General features: G+C 41.1%; 1 protein-coding gene across 11 annotated transcripts; it reads left to right on the top strand.

Annotated features, from left to right (window-relative positions):
• The first annotated feature begins 2,386 nt into the window (after nucleotides 1-2,386).
• On the top strand, nucleotides 2,387-19,297 carry ano5a (anoctamin 5a). Of its 11 annotated transcripts, none has more exons than XM_085778890.1 (22): nucleotides 2,387-2,633; nucleotides 5,391-5,449; nucleotides 6,418-6,527; nucleotides 6,817-6,858; nucleotides 11,135-11,242; nucleotides 12,244-12,312; nucleotides 12,545-12,829; nucleotides 13,029-13,148; nucleotides 13,327-13,442; nucleotides 13,548-13,682; nucleotides 13,780-13,885; nucleotides 14,031-14,091; nucleotides 14,543-14,694; nucleotides 15,060-15,140; nucleotides 16,104-16,332; nucleotides 16,494-16,672; nucleotides 16,785-16,882; nucleotides 17,006-17,136; nucleotides 17,530-17,735; nucleotides 17,840-18,039; nucleotides 18,446-18,551; nucleotides 18,736-19,297. In XM_085778890.1, the coding sequence occupies exons 3-22, from the start codon at nucleotides 6,444-6,446 to the stop codon at nucleotides 18,961-18,963; spliced, it is 2,736 nt and encodes a 911-aa protein (XP_085635016.1). In that variant the 5' UTR covers nucleotides 2,387-2,633; nucleotides 5,391-5,449; nucleotides 6,418-6,443; the 3' UTR covers nucleotides 18,964-19,297. The 11 variants fall into 11 exon arrangements, with proteins under 11 accessions (XP_085635016.1, XP_085635020.1, XP_085635012.1 ...); XM_085778894.1 differs by having other exon boundaries at nucleotides 6,817-6,868; XM_085778886.1 differs by lacking the exon at nucleotides 15,060-15,140 and adding an exon at nucleotides 15,508-15,582 and having other exon boundaries at nucleotides 6,390-6,527.
• The last annotated feature ends 1,895 nt before the right edge of the window (nucleotides 19,298-21,192 follow it).

Raw genomic sequence — 21,192 nt, 5'->3', positions numbered from 1 at the left:
AACTTATTTAATTTTATCTTACACATGAACTCCATTATAGAGTCCAGAACCTTTTTCTGTTTCTCGTCCTTTCTCTTTTGCAGTAAAAGAAGAAAAACTAACATCTCGAGGGGGTGGCCCACCATGCCCTGTTATTAAATCTGATTTTTACCATTAGTCCTGGAAACCTTGAAAAGAAGTGCACACCCAGGAGGACCCACATGTCAAGAAAGAGAGGCAAACCGATGTTGAAGAAAAAGTGGTCGCAAAAATAAGCGGCTATATTTCTGTACTCAGCCACACCCCACAGAGGAGGATAAGATAATTACACCAGTACAGGACTGTGTAAACCACTTGAAGGGTGACAGAGGGGGCCACTGCTACTAAATTTGACCAGACTGGAAGTACAGAGTAGAGAGATGGCTGGGAGGGGCAGGGGAAAGCTGCTGATAGACCCTTTCCTGGATTGCCTGTCATAGACGAACAGATATACAAACGTGTGAATGAGTGGGAAGCGAAATCTAAACATAAAGTTTTTAAATCAAAACACTACATTAAACATCCGAGTGACTGGTGAAAGATACAGTAGAGTCCACAGTCTACAGTATACTATGGGCACAGACTAGCTTGAATATCATGGTTTTTCATTTACTGAAGACCTTTTACAATTATAACTTATGAGCAGTCACTCTCCAATTATAATGAGAGTGAATGTCTCTCTTATACCATCTAAACATTTCTCTGGGAGGAGACTGGACAGGTTTCTTGTGGGACTCTTGATGTAAGGACAGTTTTGTGTGAGTTAAAAGGCCAGTGTGGTTGGTTGTGAAGAAGCTCCCACTCGAGACATTTGCCAAGCAAATAGCCTGCCTAAGCAAATGACTGAGGGAACATTGTGACGGGGCATCAAATCCAAGAAATCTAAATCCTTGATGTCTGTCTGTGTTCCATTTCTATACCTTTAATGGCTCGTATGCTGGTTATAACTATATGGTTATAGTTTGGTTTCTCAGTAGTTTCAGTATAGTCGACATGTTTTCATTTCATATTTTTTCAACTACTGGTACAACTGTCCTATAAGGTATGATTGCCAGGTTGTGGAAAATGAACCGAATTCTTCTTCTTTTCTTTTTTTCTTGTTAAAACCTTTTTTACAGTCTTTGGTTAAAACAGACTGAGAAACCCACTACCTTAGCAACTCTCTAAACTAAGTAGGCTATCCCTGTTGAGACAAAGGTAAATCCTTTGATGAATTTATATTCCACTTGAAAGATTTTCTAAAACCTGGCATCCCCATAGCTGATATTTTAACAACAACCGACTGTTAAACTGCCGGTGTGACCATCAGTGTTGGGGAAGATATAGCCTACTTTGCAAGCGTAGCTTGTAAAACTAGGCTGTAGTTCAGTAGTTTGAGCAAATTCTACCCCTGGAGAAATGTAGTTTGTAAAACTACAGCTTAAAAAAAAGAACAAAAGAAAAAAAAACAATTTTGGTCAACATAGGGTAATATAAAGAGAAATCGAAAATCCCACCCCAATACCCACTTGTAAATCAGTCGCAAAAAAGTAATAAAAAATACAAAGAGGTATAGCCTATTCTAGATTGAACAACAATCCATCACAGGAACTTCAGAGGCACTAACATTTAGGCACTAGCACTAGATGCAGTGATTCATGCCTTTTTTCCAAAGAGAGTTCTGGAACACAATAATGGTAAAATAAAATGTATAAAAAATCATGTTATTGGCCAGAATTGTATGTAAATTGAGTATTTAAACTACAAAAAATTACCCAAAAAGTAGTTGAAATTGACGCAGCATAAAACATGAATGGACGGTAATTTAACTATCAGCAAGTTACAGCAATCACTGTAGTTCAACTACATGTAAACGTCTCCCCAACACTGGTGGTCACCTTGGCAACGCCTCTGGTAAGTCTCCTCAACACTGGTCACCATGGCAACAACATTTTTCAGGGACATTCAGGGACATTCCGAACTCCCTCGAAGATGGAGAGACCCTACATTGAAGGTATCAATATAATAGTACAACTTTCAACACCTAACACAGCTGCGTCTCCTGTTAGACTTCATTTCTGTAACTTAAGTATGACACTACAAACATATTAGTTTATTTTACTTATCTTAATTTAATGAATTCCATCGTATGAAGTTATCCTCCAACGTGTCTCTAAGCTAACGTTAGCTAACACAGTGTTAAGTGTTGGTCAACGTGACGTATTTGGTCTCTCCGTCAGTTTGTGTTGGTTCAGTTTTAAATGACCTGTAAATATTCAGGCTCAGTAGCGGTTCACGTCTACCGGAGAGTCTATTGGTCTGTGGCGTGAAACCACTCCCCTCCTGAACGTCCCTCTGCTGCTGAGGTGATGCAGCAGTCAGTCGGTCGGTGGTCGGTGGGTGAAAGTCAGGCTGCCTGCACCGAGGACCGAGGCGTCTCTGGAGAGGACGACTTGTGCGGGCAAAACAAGTCTTAGTTCAGGCGGGACAGACATCACCTTAACCCCGGATTTCGTGGTGTGGACGAGGACCAGCGGCCACGGTTTGGCCACACGGGGCTCTCAACATGCATCGGATAACGGGCAGAGCTGGTGGGGACAGTCTGATTGAGATGAGCCCCACTCAGTCTTTGAACGGTGAGTAGCTAAACTAAACGCTGCGACTCCCTGGAAATGCAGCTATGAAGTTGTGTTGGGCGTTGGTGGTGCTGGGATACCAGCCTTCTGGGTGATCAATTAAGATTTCACTGAGGCTCTGTGGCCTTGAGAAATACACTAGTGTCAACTTCACTTTTTGTGCAATATTTAGTAGTATTTACTACTTAAATAGTACTCTTAATCAACATAATATCATTATTTTAAAGGAGTATTCTGCACACATATCTTACATAACATGAAACTTTATAACAACCTTAACAACACATCATAACCATCAACTTTTCTCACTTGACAACATTTGTAAGTAGACAAGACAGACAATAAGATTGATCTGTTATGTGTAGTCATGGCTTTGCTTTGCTGGCAATAATTATTAACATCAACCCCACCTAAACCGTTGGTATTTAAGCTACTTTAAATAACACAACTCATTTCAAGATTCCACGTTGCAATTTCCCCCACCCCAACTAGGTCAGAGCCAGACTCTCTTTTCGTGGAATGAGTGGTGACTTACAGCCACCCAGCCTCTGACAGCTGGCCTGCTTACTGGAAACACTCTTGTCATTTACAGGCAGCCACTGTCCGCCAGAACAAACCTCCGTTTTTTTTCTGGCCCTGGCTAAATTCGAAGTCTACACAATTACTTGTGCTGTGGATTGTGTTTTAAGCCATGTATGGTGTTGAGGAAAGGAGCATGAATCACCTTAGATGCTCTCCAGCAGCCCTTTAGGGTATGAATCAATGTTTAAAGAGAAGTGTTTCATCTGTAACATAGAGAGAATCATATTATAGCAGTCCAGCTGTGTGAGTGTAAAAGTACTGTTACCTAGATGTTGTATGTTTACGGTGTGTTAAGAGAACAATAGAAGCTTTGTTTTCCACAAACCACATTCACAGAGCACTAAATGACATTAGGCTAATACTTAAAATCTCTGTCTAGCTTTTATGACCTATCAGAACTTAATATGCAGTATTCCTATCCCACAATATGGAAACATAGAACCATTCAGTCTGTAATAATTATGCATCATACATACATATTGTCAGATGTCCATGTTTTCAGACAACACATAGAGAGTTAAAATTAATCATCTGAAACCGTTTGTGTGTGTATGCATGCGCCTGAAAATTGAAAGTAGTAACACAATGGAGGGTTTTTTTCACAGTTAATGTCACACCAGAAACTAGTGGCTACTGAATTTACTTTCACATCCTTGCAAGGTGGCAGTGGTAACACCCAAAATAAAAGGTGGCTCAAAATGTATTAATAGCTTGGAGATCATATCGCTGTTATTTCATTAAACCAGCTGTTAAGGAATACAGCAGGATTTTCTATGTACTACAGATGAGATGTAAAATAACTTAAAAGGATATAGGCTATACAAGGGTTTGGTCTGCTGCCTTGCTGTGGTAATAAAAAAAGAGATAGAAGCAGGCTTGTGGCATTTCCACTGTGATCAGCTGCTCTCTCTAGAACAATGCCTTAACTGTGGAGGCTGCTTAGGTGGGAAAAGACTTGTGGCGTAGTTGTGTGGCTAAACAGAGAGCTCCAGTACTCTGTCCAACTGGGCAGGAATGTGCACAACTGTTTGAGAGGCATATGCATGAAAGAAATGAACTTTACAGTTTAGTACTAATTGTCAGGAATTAACAGTCTTCTTTAAATAACACACCCTGGAATAATTCAAAAGATCTTGGTAACAATAAGCGGACTGTGTCTGCAAATGGCAGCAGCATGGTCAATTTTCATATTCTAAACATAATTGAATTTCTTTGATTTTTACTGTTTGACACTATCAAGAGCTCAGTCATTCATGTTCAGTTATGCAGTTAAATTCAACAAAATAAAAAGCATGTTTGCAGTGAGGAAAGTTACATCACAGGTTGTACTGTAGTCCATTTCTGGACAAGAACTTATTTGATGAATAGTTTTCATTTCACTTTTGTTTTGGTTTTGAACCACTACGTTCTTGACTGACTTGGTGTTGTGTGTATATAATAATGTGGAGAAAGAGAAGGTTTATATATTACAAGGTTCGAATGCTTGTTTCAGGCCAATGTAGGCACATTCTCTGTGTTGAGTCCAGACTAAATATAACCTCAGAGAGACTATCAATTAAGACTGTTGTTTTTCTACTTAAAAGCACAGACACACTGGCTGAAACTTGGCTTTGTGTTATTTTTTCAGTAAAATCATCATGTCAACATACTTTACTGCATTACTGCCTTTACGTCTGCTCTTCTATTTGTTTATGTAAATGTCTTTCTTAGAATCTATTGTACTTTGGAGGGTTGTACTGTAATTGCATGTGAAGGGCAATGACTAGTATGCAAACGCAGAGCTTTATCATGGTTAAAACCTTGTTTCATCCCTGCTGCTTTCATTGTCAAACACATATAGGGGATTTACAAGACCTCTCCTGTCTTGTAGTTGCTCCTGTAGTGGTGGTGGAATTGCAGCAACATGGCTGTGTGTATTCTTTCACAGTGATCCTGTTAGGTCATGCTGTCTGGCCTTGTGGGGAGCACCACCACAAAATGCTGTACAAATATAGACCACAACATTGGCTGTCGGTCAGCGCTCCTCTCAGCACAGGCAGCTGTTCCTGCGTCTGAAACCGAACTTGACTGCTACCAACTCTACTGTTTGAGATTCACCTATGCTACATGATAATCATATTTTACCACAATTAACATTTGTAATTCTAACTTTCTCCTTTTGTTACTGTCTTGCAGATGACGTTAATGGCTACCACGTCTCAACCAGCACAGGATCCCTCCAGGGACAATCAGCGGTAAACACTGTAAACTCGTCACATGTTCATATTCACACAGCACTTTTTTCTGTACAGACATTCCTGAAAATCAACTTATTTTGCCTCAGTGGTGGATGGATAGTGGGTTGGAGGGAACACCCTGTGCCTCAGAATAGTCTGCACATTTTTAGATGACTTGAGTATATAGCAGATGTTTAAATAGGTGAAGCTGTGTTCTTCCTCCTGTGCTAATTTTTCCTAAATGCTGAACTTTTGAGGACAGATGCAGAAAAGATCTGTTTATCAGATTCATATCTTTACTTCCGACTTAGCCCCTGTAAACATTATATCAGGAAGTTCATTGTGTACAAGTAAAGATTTCCTTCCTTCTGTCTTTAAAATTCAATAGTAACACCAATTTCTTATTGTAAACCCACTCAGTGCACCCCACAGCCACTAGTCTCGGTTTTGAATTTATATAGTGCTTTAAAGGGACAACGAGGAGTTTCTAATCGGTTATAAAAAAGTCTCACGTTAATGTGGATGAATCTCCGCTACCCACACTTGTTAATGGGCCCATTTTCGATAAATATATCATTCTGTCTCTATCGTTATTTTGTTATTATTAGTGGTGGCGGAGATGCTGGTCGAGCCGACCAGCGTTTCTTTACTTTCAGTTTCGCAACGAGTCATGAGAATAACGTAGCTGAATCGCCGTTTATGGTCGGAACTACGGTGGTATCTGAACCTCTTTGAATCTCTGACTTTAATTATTGATGAATGAAAACATGAGTCCGTCTTGCGCCGGTCAAAAGAATTTTACGGTGCGCGCGGAGGCTCATAAAGGTAGTGTGAAAACGCTTTGCTTTTCCAAAACTCCTCGTTGTCCCTTTAAATTACAACCTGCAAATGTCATGAGAGAGCCAGATGCAATCCTAATGCTTCTGTTTATTCTCACCCTCCCACGCTGTACCTAAAGTTTCCTTTTACGCCCGATGTGTGTATAGAGACCTGTGAGTCTCTCAGCGGCAGCATGGCCTCCCTGGCCCCCTCTGACCACAGCGACAGTCCACGGTTAGAGGCTCAGACCTTAGAGCAAATCAATTCTTTGACTGGGGTAAGACACCAGTTGAGGAAAGCAGATGCATGCTGCTGTGTCAGTGTCCTCGTGTTTGTGCCATCTCACGACGTCCTCAAGACCTGATTGTGACTGTGTCTGACCTTACTGATTTTCTGAGTGCTGTGAAGTGTTTTTAGCATTATCTGTAAGGGTGTGTAAAAGCAATGCAAGTGTGGAGTGACGTTTTGATCACATGTGTAAGGTTGCTGCCACAGTCTTAGCTCTGTGCTGTTGAATTTGTCGTGTTGTTAGGTTTTCCCTCACTCTCCCCTCGGTTCCTCCACAGCTCTCGAGAAAGCGGGCTCTATTCCTGAAGTTTCGTTCCAGGGTATGGCATGGTAAAACGGACTTGTGATGTGATGCAACTCTATGCATATGTCTGCCTGCCAGCCTTTATTTCAATCTTTAAGAATGGCTTCTCAGTGTTGAGTTTCTCCTGCAGCATTATCTATTAAGAGACTAAAGCTTGGACACTGGAGTTGAAATCAATACAAAGTGCAGTTGTACAGAATCTTGTTAGAGAGCTGATAGTGGCTTCTGGAGAGCATGTTGTTTTCTGCAAAGGGTAATGGAAATATCCTGGCATGAGCTATAATGTTGATGCGTTATAAGAGTTCATTAAAAATGGAAAAGGCCCTTTCACTTGCTTTGTTCTCACCTGTGATAATCGTCTGCTCCACTGAAGAGAAAGCAACAGTCTGGTGGTGTTGCAGCGTCATTAGAAAGTTCACACTTGCACACACTGTATTCTGTATTTGTTGTTTGCCTGGCTGTTTTTATGTGCTCTTATGTGTAAGTTCGTGTGTGTGTGTGTGTGTGTCTGTCTGTACACAGTACACAGTCTATACTGTAATCAGGACCCTGCCCTGTGCTCATGACAGGACTGAACCCTGCCGTGGCTAACCACATACTGTACAGTACGCATCTTCGCCCCAAAATGTGGCCAGTTTAATGAAAAGTTGTATCACTACAGCTTTTAACAGCTGCTAATCTTTAAGGAATACTAAAAAACTTGCAATCAGCTTGTGATCTGGTTCCCTCACCATAAGGCTGTGATTTAGCTGAGTGGAAGAAGACATCAAGGAGTTTTTTAGGGGAGGCGGCTGCTGCACATCTATAAATTGTCTCTGTGATCAAGAATGAAAACAGTAGCGGATTATATGACCATCCTCCTAGAAGACAGTAACAAATTAAAGGGAAATCCAACGTACCATGTCTTTGCAAGATGTCATGCCACCCTGTGCAGCCAAAGCTTTATTACTCGTTGGGACTGATTCAGCAAGTCTCTGGAACTCCTCTGGTGGGATGGAAAGTGGTACTCCATCATTCTGTGTTTTGATGACAGTGGTAGAGAGCGCTGTTTAACACGTTGGTTCAAACTTTCCTGTAAGTTGGTTTGAGATTTGGTTATGCTGCAGGCCGTAGCATGTGGTTGGCATCATTTCACTCTTGTCAAACCATTCAGTGACCCCTCACTCTAAGGGGACAGTTTGACCCATAACCTGTCAGTAAAATGCTGCTCACAGCAGAACAAAGCCACCAGACCCCCCTCACTGTAGGGGTCAAGCATTTAGAGCTGTACTCTTCTCTCTCCACATACAGTATGCATCCACCCTCTTGTTGAGAGTGAAGTGATATATGACCCCTCTAACTATATCACCTTTTTTTCCAAATATCTGCAAACTAATTCCTGTTTGAATTGAGGGGGTCGTGCACTGCAACCCTACTGTGGGTAGGTGTAATTATTGACAGGCTGTTCTTGCTAACACAGTCTGATGTGATTAGTTGGTGATGTCCTGCATTGACAGTGACATTCCCAGTCACTCCTGTACAGTATGACAGTCATGGTCTTAATATATGCACTGTCGATTTTGGACCATCAGTTATTTACTGACATCTCCCCCAAAGATATAAATGATCTAAATGTGGATGTCAGTTTAGTCACTGTTCCTATTAAGCTAGTCAGGAGCACGGTCTTTGTGACTTTAGCTCGTGCTCTCGTGCTAACCCTCTTTCAGACACCTCTTGATCACAAATCCTTAAAATGAACTCATAATAATCAAGAGTGTTTTTTATCCATGGGTGGGTTTGAACTGATGACTTGTACTATGCAGTGCATCTCTGTAGAAGCATGTAACTTGAACAATATTTTTCTATGTGTATTTTTAGAGTGTTGTTAAACCAAATTCTTTTTTTTTGGAAAGATAGGAGTGTTCAGTTTTCTTTTTCAGCTCTGGAGAAAAGCACAAAATCTCCTCGGCATTTAGAGCAAATTTGAGGATTGCAATGATTTACTGCAGCACAGTATTGGAGTGATACTGTAACTACCATTTACTTAGAGAAAAAGAGACATTACATTCGGACATTTAACTAGCACTAACATCAGATTGCACTGGGGAAACATAGAGACAACTACACAGGAGGCCTATTCTCTAAAAAAACACAAAAACACACACATTATTATTATAGTATATTACCACGCAATTTAGCAGCGAAACATCAAAGTCAATAGTGCCCAGTTTAATAAGAATGACATGTTCAAACCCCCCAAAATAAATGCCTTGAAAGTAATATTTTAAGGAATCCCCACCCTGAAACTAGAAACCTACTTATGTTACACATGTTCTACATTCACCCTCCTTAATTAAGATGTATTGCTAAACACCCAGTGGTTAGGAGTTACTTGGTAAATGTATAGTACTCTGTGGCCTCTACTGGCTTAACTTAGCAGCGGCAGGTCCCAGCAGATGCACTGATTCCATACAGCAGATCTGTAATTACAGTAAATTAGAGAGTTTCTGCAGGGACATCCCAGTTATAGAAAACTCCCAACCTGCCATGGTCAGCATGGTTCAATCTAAACTGGGAGGTAATGCAGACCAGTCCTTAGAACATATGCATATCTTTGCCTAAATAAACCTTTAAAAACCTTGAACACGTAGATACAAATGCTTTTAGTAGTTTGTACAAAAGGAACTAGACTGCGAAACACAGCTGAGACAATGTACCCTGCATTTTCCATCGCTAGTGGCGCGTTTGTACATTGTACACTATTGTGGAAAGGTCTTCAGGTTGTTTAATTGATTTGTTTCAAAAAGTCAAGTGAGACGGGACAAATCATTGGTTTTCTGTGGTTCATCCACATCAGTTTTATCAGACCAGATTAGGTCATTTAGCTTTTCAGCTGAGGTTTTACTGGTTATCTAAAATATTGAACGACCTATTTCAGGCACTGTTTCTTTTACTCTTCTGATGGTTACAGCACAGTGATGTCATCTCCCCCTTCCTGACGCTGTCCTCTTATTACATTAGCCAGCTTTGCAGCTGGTAGCAGCTATGCTGCCACCATGTTGATGTCATCTCTTGGAGTCTCTTCTATTTTTCTCCTGTTGTACCTCCTCCGGTCTCTTATCTAAATGTCTGGCCGAGTGAGGGCTTGTCCTGGGAGAGGAAGGAGTGGACTGGCTGGAGCTCCTCTGTCTGGGGCATCAGTGGAGTGAGAGAAGCAGTGCCTTAAGGGCTGGACTGTGTTCCCTGGAGAGAGGCAATTTTGTTCAGGCAGCCGGCCTTTTCCGTTGATGCATCTAACCAAAGGGAGTGGGCCATGGAGGTAAAGTGCTCTTCCTTTCCTCCCTACCCCCACGTCACTGGGTGGACAGACGGGAAAACACTGTCAGAACTACTGCACAACAGCCATACAGTACATGTGGCTGAGTCGGATGTTGCCGGTTTTGTTGCACTTAATGTGTGAGTTCTTTGACTTGTCAGCAGTCCTGTGTAGGTAGCTACTGTAGTGATGTGTGGTGATGACAGTCGTACATGATACGTGTTTATTTTTAGCTCTCCCAACAGCTGAAGCAGCACTGAAAGAAGACAGCCATGCCTTCCTTTTCTCCCCTAAAGCATTCCTCCTGTGCAGTTCATTTCTCCTCGGCCCTGTGGCTGCTACAGAGACTGCCACTGCAGGGCTAGCATTAGCTGCCACACATGCTTGGGATTTCTTCTAGCTACCAATACAAGTGGTATCAGCCCCTATGGATCCCAGTATTTACAAAAAAACAAACAAAGGGAAATGAAGTGCAAACATGATTGAGCATTAAGCCTTATGTGTTTTCTCATCATTCTCTTATTATTTTGTAGAGAATGATGTTTATGAATGTACAGTCCTCTCTACATATATTTTGTTATAGCCTGAGGCTTTGTTTAAGAAGTCAGAGAATCTGATATTAAAGCATTCATTGGATTCTGGATGTCTTTCTCATTATCTATTTTATTCTGTTAAACTATACAGGGTCCTTTAAAAGCAGCATATTGTTATCTCGTCTCACAAATCCCATGACATGACTATCATGAACAATCTTAGCCACAGCAGCCAGCCACCTTTCATTTAGCATATTTTTTGTGTCTGGAGTGAAAATATGATAATCATGATTTTAGTTTTTTTGTTGTTGTGTGTGATGTGGTGTGGAGGCCTTGTGCTTGGGGTTTTGCTGTTTACTACTGACACATCGTACAGTAGTTTGACTGTGTGGTCTGCTGTGGTGACTGCATCCTGTACCAGTGTATATCTGAAATGCTTTGATCTATGTCCTGTCTCATTATAGATTGACAAACAACAACACAGTAAAGACTCTGTGTTCTTCCGTGATGGAGTGCGCAGGATTGATTTTGTTCTGTCCTATGTTGACGATAAAGATGGTGAGAGAAAACAGGTAAGAAACAACTTCCATGTGAGTACCTGTTTGCACTGCCACGATTAATCTACTGTACTAATTGACACAGCATAGGCTAACTGTAAATTTATATCCACCTTGGTTTTACACATTAAACTTCAAGAGCATGTTTATAATCTCAGTTTTTCAGTGTTGTTGTATTTCCAACTAAGATGAATAACAGAGGATATTATTCATTGCCAGAACTAAATATCTTTAAATCTTAATATATTTAATGAAAGAACAACTAATATATCCTTTCCATAACATTAACCGAAATAACTTCTTTTAGGGTATCCTCAGAGTTCCCAGTCGGTGTCAGCAGCATACCTTAAATACCACAACACTGATAAAGCCAGATAAACTGTTGTTCTCAGCATCGAACAGTAATCCTCTCAAGGAATTTCCTGAGAAGGTCACTTGTATATTGAAATAGATTCACATCCCCCTTTTCTTACGTGAATCATCTTGAAGTGTTTCCCTTTTTTCTTTGATCACTCTTGTTGTAACGAGTCTCTTTATCAGGAGTGGAGTGTTGAAAGACTTTAGTGTTTGATACCTAGCTGTTAGCCTTCACATTTAAGCGTTACCATTCCTCGGGTATGCAGCTTTTCGTCACAGCCGACTCACATTTTACCCTCAGCGGTGTCACTGAGTCAACACTCAAACCTCTGGCCTGGTCAGAAACTCACTCATTCTTTCCACTATATGGGGAAGGCCAAACGGGAGGCCACTTCCTGTGTATATTATACGTGTGTTGTAATATGTGGCAGTTCATTTCTGCGCTAACAAGCTCTAACACGGTGTCGCTTTCTCTATCAATTTTTAAAAATTAAAACAAATTGTTCAAATTCAGACATTTTATTTCAGAATTGTACTTATATTTACTGTATGTCTCATAATAAACACATGTGCTGTTTTATATTTATAATAGATTTTGTTATAGTTGTATTAAAAAAAAATCAAATTAATGAATATACATTGTTTGTTTACTTCTAAAGGAGAGGAGGAAGATGTATGAAGCCAACCTGGTGAAAGTTGGTCTGGAGCTGGAGACAGAAGACAAATCGGTTAGAGCCCCTGGATTGTGATTTTGATTATGTCTAAGCATGTAAAAGCCTGTGAAAACACGCTGTGTGCCTACATCATATCTCATGTCTATGTTCTTGATTTGATTTCTATGCTATTTACTCATTAGCTTGTGAAATACTCACTGATTACCAAATTAGTAATGTTTTTTAATCATTATCCCTCCCTGTACTTATTATACTGTGGCACTTATTTTACGGTTGTCATCATCAGGAGTCAGACGATGGAAAGACTTACTTTGTGAAGATCCACGCTCCGTGGGAAGTGCTGGCCACCTATGCAGACGTACTGAAGATCAAAGTTCCATTCAAGGCCAACGACATCCCAGACAACAGCGAGATGCCCATGAACTGGCTGTCCACCCCCTTTCGTCTGCCGGAGCACATCATGCACCCTGAGCCAGACTATTTCACAGCTCCTTTCAACAAGAGCAAGTCTGACTTCTTCCTTATCGACAACAAGGACACGTTCTTCCCTCCTTCCACCCGCAACAGGATAGTAAGGATGCTGACCCTGACTTTATTTTTGTTTTTGTGACCTTGTCTCCTATCATTCAAGACTAATGTGGCTAGAGATACTAAAGTATGCGCTGGTACTGTTTGCAAGCCTAAAGAAATATTATTAAGATCCAGAAATTTAGTAGGTCATGTCTATTTTGAAGAATAAGCACTACTGTTCTGTTTGTCTCTCTGCCCAGGTCTACTATATCCTGTCCCGCTGTTCGTACTTCCATGATGAATGTGGAGACAAAGATAAGAAGGGTATCAAGAGGTTACTCAACAATGGCACCTACGATGCTGCCTTCCCCCTGCATGATGTGAGCCTCTTTTGGTGAACTTTTAGCCTGTTTTTTATCACTGGAAAAAAGACATGTGTCTCAAATGCAATGTGCACTCATTGATTTCAAGTTGTAACATCCTGTTGGAGGCAGCGATGTTGCAAGGATAAATAAAGCAATGAATGTGTTAGTGAACTGTGTTCTTCTGTGTGTGCAGTGCAGATACTGGAAAAGGTCAAACGATGCTAACTGCGAAAGTGATCGGTATAGTCTGTACAAAAACTGGGCCAGATTCCCTTATTTCTTCAAGGAGCAGCCACTCAACCTTATAAGGCAAGACCTGAAAATAGTTGTCATATTTTCTCTGTATTTACTCAACATTAGTCTAGTAGCAGGGGGATTAACGGGAAAATTTTGGGTTTCTTTCCCCTTCAACAGGAAGTATTATGGAGAAAAGATAGGTATTTACTTTGCCTGGCTGGGTTTCTACACCGAAATGTTGCTGTTTGCTGCAGTAGTAGGGACGATGTGTTTTGTCTATGGATTCCTCACCTACGATGACAACCAGTGGAGGTGAGTTTTACCCAGAATAGCCCATTTCCTCATTGCATCATAAGCTATTATTTGTATCTCTCGTGTCATCCTTCATTTTGTTGAAATCTCCCAACAGTAAAGAAATATGCAGCGAGGAAGTTGGTGGCAAGATTGTCATGTGCCCACTGTGCGACAAGAAATGTGGCTACTGGAAACTCAATTCAACGTGCAACTCCTCATGGGTGAGACATCTCAACTCTGTGACTAAGTTGTTTTTGTTCATGATTCATGTGGCATTTTAAGGACGATTGGAACTACAGCACTGTACATGTCGACAAATGAATCTTTCCTTCTTCTCACTATTTCTTAAACATGTTCTTCTTTCAGCAATCACACTTATTTGACAATGTGGGAACAGTGTTTTTTGCCATATTCATGGGAATCTGGGGTGAGTAAAAATGTCTGCTCTTTGAATTTTGTATTTTCTAACCCAGTGCACCACCTAGTGGGAAACTGGTGATCTAACCACTGTTGCCTGCTCTGTATTTAAAGGGCCAGTTTATCCAATGACAAAAGAAAAACACATTTTCACACTTTTTTTTTTTTTTTTTTTATTTAACCTTTATTTAACCAGGCGAAAAATCATTAAGAACAGGTTCTTATTTGCAATGATGGCCTGAATTTGCAATGATGGCCTGAATTTGCAATGATAGCCTTCTCACTTTAACTTTTGGTTTTATACAGTGGCTGATGTTTTGTGATCTGACACGTCTGCTACCACACCAACATAAAAGCCTTGAACCAAAAAATTACATCATAATACACTATAAATTATAATTATCATCATTCTGAATATTTTCTCTGCTACATGTGGAGTAATGGGTTAAATTTCTCCTCAGTGACGCTGTTCCTGGAGTTCTGGAAGAGGCGGCAGGCCCGTCTCGAGTATGAGTGGGACCTGGTCGACTTTGAGGAGGAGCAACAGCAGCTGCAGCTTCGGCCTGAGTATGAGACCAAGTGCACCAACCGCAAGCTGAACCGCATCACTCAGGTGTTTGTGTGCTCATGACAAACTAATACACTGTATGATACTGTTGCAATGTACAGCTCTACATTTGTGTAGCCTCCGCAAGGCTTCATCAGACAGATATTCTGTATGTTAGCAATGTTGGGATGATTACAGACTAGAGTATCTGTTGTCTTTATTGGATGCAGGTTGTAAACACTGAGTTTCTTGCAGTCATTCATTAGGCCAGTTCCTGCGCTAAAAAGCTGGTTTCAGTAACAACTCTTTGATTAAAAACATCCGGTCATTAAATTGCCAGTGAATAGGTGGTGACAGTGGCAGACACAGACTTGAAATGAATAGAAACAGAGTGCTGTAATTCTCTATGAACACATCCACCCCGTCTTTAGGAAACGGAGTGGGTTCTTGAGAGGACTGCTACAGATCTAATGGGGAAATTGTTTCTGTGCTGGGCCACTGTGCTCCTCTGGGTAAGGGTGGCACTTTATGTGTCGAATGCCGGTGTTGGTGAGGGAGAGGTTTTGGTGTGATGTCATTTGTGTGGATAACAGAGATTTCTGGAAAGACCCGGAGGCACGAGTGTCCTTGGCTACTGCATTATTAGTTGTCTTGAAAGAGATTTTTGCAAAAGCATGGCTCCACCAGGAGACCACCAGGTGACAGAATTGAACCCAGGCTAAAACGTTTACACACAAAGACTCTGATTGGGAAAACTAGCTCTGTCTTCATCTGAGGCTGGTGATGATTAAAGGAACCTGGCCTTTTAGAGCTGTCTTTTCAGGATATAACACATGGTTACTGACTCTTGTGTCCACGCTTTGCTTGCCCATGATGTAGGAAATGGAGCCATACTTACCTATAACAAGCAAGTGTGCACGCATGTGTCTATCTGGAGCCACCGTCCTGTTCTGGGTGAGCATAGTATCTTGGTACACTTGATTAGCTAAAGTAACTTTCCTCTTCTAGCTGTTTTCCACCTTGTGTGATGTGTCTTTTTTCATCATACTGTCCATCATCATCGTAATATGGACAGTATCATGTGACGAGGGCCAGTATGTGTAAAACTTTAAAGAAATTGAGCTTCCTTAAATGATCTAATCTAATCTAATCTCTAATCAATTGTGACCCATTTAAGAGCAAAGTTTTACACATACACTACCATTGATTAGTTTTGTGTTTTCTTGTTGCCTGTGAGTAAGCTATGGGAATTTTGAGACAGGTGTGTTTTCATGGGACATGCATGCACACTTTAAGCCTGACAGTTACTCCTAACACTTATCTTGGCCTTAATTCAGCATGTCTATACTTATATATACAGTATATGTGTGTGTGTGTGTGTGTGTGTTTGGTGTGATATTCTCATACCTTTGTCTTGTGACTTGCTGTGCCTTGTAGTTGTCTTTCATTGTGTCACTGTTGTCTCTGTCCTGAAGATGTCATTGATCATTGCCTGCATCATTGGGGTGATAGCGTACCGCCTGGCGGTATATGCAGCCTTCGCCAGCATCATGAAGGACAGTCCAACCTCAAACCTGCAGGTGGTTGGCCCCTACATCACACCACAACTGGCCACCTCTGTCACCGCCTCCTGTATCAACTTTGTCATCATCATGATCCTCAATCTCATGTATGAGAGAGTGGCCATTTGGATCACTGATATGGGTGAGGGCCAGAGTGACAGAACGTATCCCCAGTTATTGTTTCTGTCTTTATGTGTCCATACATCAGTGCACATCAACATTGTCCCTAAAGCTGTGAAAACATGTTCTCTCTTTGTTCATGTATTTATAACCTATCTTTTATTATCTTTTAACATGTGACAGAAATCCCAAAGACTCACCTGGAGTATGAGAACAAACTGACGGTGAAGATGTTCCTCTTCCAGTTTGTCAACTACTACTCCTCCTGCTTCTATGTGGCTTTCTTCAAGGGCAAGTTTGTCGGCCATCCTGGAGAGTACACTTACATGTTTGGCAAGTGGACTAAACTGAGGAATGAAGAGGTACCACTAAAACTACATTAAGTTGTACATTATTAGCATTGGTAATTCAGCTTGAGCAAAATTCGAGTTACACAATGTCTGACCTCCTTTGTCCCAATTTTCCTACATTCAGTGTGACCCCGGTGGCTGTCTGATTGAGCTGACCACCCAGCTGGTCATAGTGATGACTGGTAAACAGGTGTGGGGCAACATCCAAGAGGCTCTGGTCCCGTGAGTACTCAGACTTAATGTAGTTTATAGCCATTGTTAATATTTTAGTACAGCTTTATTGTTTCTGTCAGAGAATGTGACACGTTGCCTCAAAGTGCTTCACCAACCCCCTGTGTCCCTCAGGTGGCTGATGAACTGGTGGGGCAGCAGAAAGGCACGAAACCACCCAGAGAGTCTGTACAGCCGCTGGGAGCAGGACCACGACCTACAGGGCTTTGGACAACTGGGCCTTTTCTATGAGTACCTGGAGATGGGTAAACATCCAGCACGCAGTCTAAACATTACACTCAGGGTGTGACTTAGAGAAACACTTGACAACTATACCTGCAATTCAGACAACCAGAGTGGAGTCAAATCACTGCTAAGTCTAGGCCTTGAGCTCAACCAAGACAAAAATTAATAGTAAGCTCAGCTGTTTAAATACTAATCTGAGCTGTGTAGTTTAGTATATTCTTGGGAGAAAATTCTGCTACCGTAAAAAGAGATTACCAGACAGATAGATAAACAGACAGACAGACAGACAGACAGACAGACAGACAGACAGACAGACAGACAGACAGATGCAGTGTGGCCTGTGGTCCAGCAGAGGGTGCTGTTTATGTCAGACTCTCTTTGACTAACCTCTCTCCTCTCTTTGTCCCATGCAGTGATCCAGTTTGGTTTCATCACACTTTTTGTCGCCTCTTTCCCCCTGGCTCCGCTACTGGCACTTATCAACAACGTCATCGAGGTTAGAGTGGACGCCTGGAAGCTCACCACTCAGTTCAGGCGTCCTGTGGCAGCCAAGGCCCACAGTATCGGAGCGTGGGAGGAAATCCTCAGTGGGATCGCCGTCCTCTCTGTTGTCACAAATGTACGTGTTGGATTACATTATTTGTGTGATATTTGTGCATCTGCTCATGATCTACCCACTTTTATTTGTAATCTTCCTCACAATTTTCTTTCCCTGCTCTCCAGGCATTCATTGTGGCCTTCACCTCAGATATGATCCCTCGGCTGGTGTACATGTATGCCTACCAGCCAGGGAGTGAGATGAATATGAAAGGCTACATAAACAACAGCCTGTCAGTGTTTAATATCTCTCAGATCGATCCGGACAACCGCCCTGAGGACGGGGAGAATCCCTTTTGGTTCAACAGCTCCATCACTACCTGCAGGTGAGTGTTTGTGTTGGTTGTAGAGCTCTTTTATGTGAGAAAAATAGAGACAGTGGGGGGGTGGATGACGATTATTTCTGGAGAATCTCCCCTTTCTGAGTGATAAAAATATTACATTGGTTAGTTAGTTGATAAAATGTGATCTTTAGCTAAGAGTTTCACCGTAGTGAAGATTCAATAATACAACACAGCTGTAGCAAACCACTTCACTTAGATCACTGTTCAACTTCAGATTTAATTTTGTGTCGTTGATACTAAATATTGTTTTGTTTTAGCATTTATAAATATTATTCTGTGGAAACCAGCATGGTTCTGTAACAAACGGGATTTCATACTCTGCTTTTGACATGAAACCTGAATCCTGAGTCTGCAGATCATTTACAGCTCTTGTGTTCTTTCTTTGTAGATATCGTGATTACCGCTACCCGCCTGGCCATGAGAAGGAGTACACCCACACTATGCAATTCTGGCATATTTTGGCTGCCAAGCTGGCTTTCATCATTATCATGGAGGTAAAACTAGAAGCACCAACATTTACTGACCACTTGAACTGAGTCTCAGATCCTGACATTGACCTGTACTGAATCGTGACATTATAATAATAGCAAACACTCGTCGTTTTTTACACATTTTTAATACTTCTGCAGCTATAAGGTAAATATCCAACATTCACCTGTTGTGCTCTTTCCTCCACAGCACGTCGTGTTCTGTGTCAAGTTCTTCGTAGCCTGGATGATCCCAGATGTTCCCTCTGATGTGAGGGCTCGAGTAAAGAGAGAGCGCTACCTGGTCCAGGAGTATCTCCATAACTACGAAGTGGAGAAGCTGAAGATCCAGCTCAGCCAAAACAGCAATGACTGTACCTGCACACCCATGATCTACCCGTCTTTACCCCATCATGAGGTGCTGTCAGAGTGTCTCTAGCCCAGAGAGCCGCCGGCCAATCAGCTGGACATAACACCCCGCTTACGTATTATGATACTGACCATGTCTTTGCTGTAGTGCCTGAGTTGTTTGTGCAAGAGACACACACACAGACAACTTTCATTAAAGAGCTAGAGGCTTCCTTAATTCACAACCATCCTTCCTCTTCTAATCTGCTGATAGTGGAAGTGCACAGAGGTGAAAGACCCAATTCTCCACGCATGTTAAGACTCAAGACACTTGAAGTTACTTGTCTTTCTCATATGTATGGCTTTTCACTCTATGGCGTCATTATAGTGCTGAGGATAATCAAACGTTGCTGTAAGGAAAGAAAGCGGAAATCTTACACACTGTGTCGAAACCAGACAAATTTTGTCTGTTTTTTTCTTTCAAGACTATTTATTTAAGTGCCACCATTATTAACCAAAGACTGGATGCCTTAATGTATCACAATGTTATCACTGATGTTCCTGTGTCTGCCAGTAGAGCAACAATATATTTTTTTTTGGAGATTAGATCTTTCTTGTTTTCAGTTTTGAACATTTTGTTGTTTATATGATTATGACCAGTTCTGCTGTCATCTGTTTCTGTGAGTTTATTTTTACCGCAACAAATGAGAGCTTTGTCTGTTTGACAGCATTGAGATCATGGCACCGATGTAACACACATTTACCAAATTATTTTCCTCGCTTCGCTGGCTGTCCAGAGGGCTGATCCCATTTCGTCATTTTGTTATGATCTCATAACAGTTGCTCCAGGACAAAACCTGACATGCGAATTAGGTGTACATGAAGAGAAATCGCTGCTGCTGCCACTACTGTGAGTTAAGGGCAGAGTTTGTCCTGCGATGGCCAGTTGTTGAGCAGCCCCGGCAGCAGCAGCTGGTGTGTGTTGACCATTGACTTGTTCCTGGAGATGGGAAGTGAGACTGAGGAGATCACTTTTTAATGCGCTTCTGTTTACCAACACATTGGCGCTAATGAAAGCCTGGCCCCATCTACTCAACTATGTTTGCTCCGTTACACAAAGCACATCAGCCATCAGCCTAGTTCTTGTGTTTCTGGTTTCCTCAGCTGTGTCTGTGTGGAGAAAGAAAGATACACATTCTTTTTTTGTTTTTAATTTTGCACAAAGCACTTAATGAAACCTGACTACAGAAGATATAAACATGTGAGTCTATTTGTTGTCCTGAAACTTACTCATTCATAATCAGTGTTTTCAAGCAGCAACGTGTGATAACCACAGAGGTTCCTGGTTCTGGTTTTATTTATACTGAGCTTAACAGCCAAAACAAAGAAAGATGTAGCTTTTTGTTTATATTGGGATGTTTCATGTTTTATTGAAATGCACACATTGAGATATGTGAGAAGTATTGAAGCATTTGAGTTTTATGTAAAATAGGCAATTGGTTGTGCTTCAAACTCAGGCAACTAAATCCTATGTTGGTTTGAGATGTGTGTAGATGTGACCACTTTAGCTGAGAGAAATGTTGGACTGTTCCACTTTGCCTTTTTCATGGCCGGCGCTTAACTAATCTGATGCCTGTTGATGCCTTAATACAATACAAATACTAATTACTTTGTTTTTATGTATTTTATTTCTCTGTACATCTCAAAAGAAATTTAATTGTACATCAAGTAACTTTTTTTCTCCTTTTTATCTTCTTTTGTTATACTTAGTAATATTTTATTTTATACTGTTACCATTCATGAAAAAGGTGAACCTGTTTACTGTAAGTTACAATTTCATGTTCTTGTTTATTTTCCTCTGTTATTTTTTCTAATTGTCCTGTATTCAAATGTGTAATGCAACAAAGACAATGCTCCAAAATAAATGTACCAGTTCAACTTGAGCAGTTGTTGGATGTTATTTGGATCTGAAATCTGAAATCCTGCGCTGAGGACATTGAAGTTGCTGCTCACATAACAGATGGCCTGAGAGAACACTGATAGCTATGCAGTGTTTGTTCACACTGGTGGGTGTGTTTTACACCAAAATATGCTGGCATGGTTGCTGCACTTGGCACACGGCTAAGCCTCAGTAACAAAGACATGGGAAACATTCAAGTTCAGGTAGGTTGTCAAGGTTCACTGCGATTTTATCTATCAGACAAAAATAGATTATATGGAACAGAAATGGTTTCTCACAGCATAGTTTAAGTTTAGTCTTTTCTTCTATAATGTGTAATATAACTTGTGACCCACGTATATATGGAGATAGGTTAAGTGA

The sequence above is a fragment of the Trachurus japonicus genome, chromosome 6 (assembly GCF_045865225.1).
Source record: "Trachurus japonicus isolate A0001 chromosome 6, Traja_1.0".
NCBI classification, from domain to species: Eukaryota; Metazoa; Chordata; class Actinopteri; order Carangiformes; family Carangidae; genus Trachurus; species Trachurus japonicus.
Note: the sequence above shows the minus strand (reverse complement) of the source record. Positions and strands in the feature narration are given on the sequence as shown.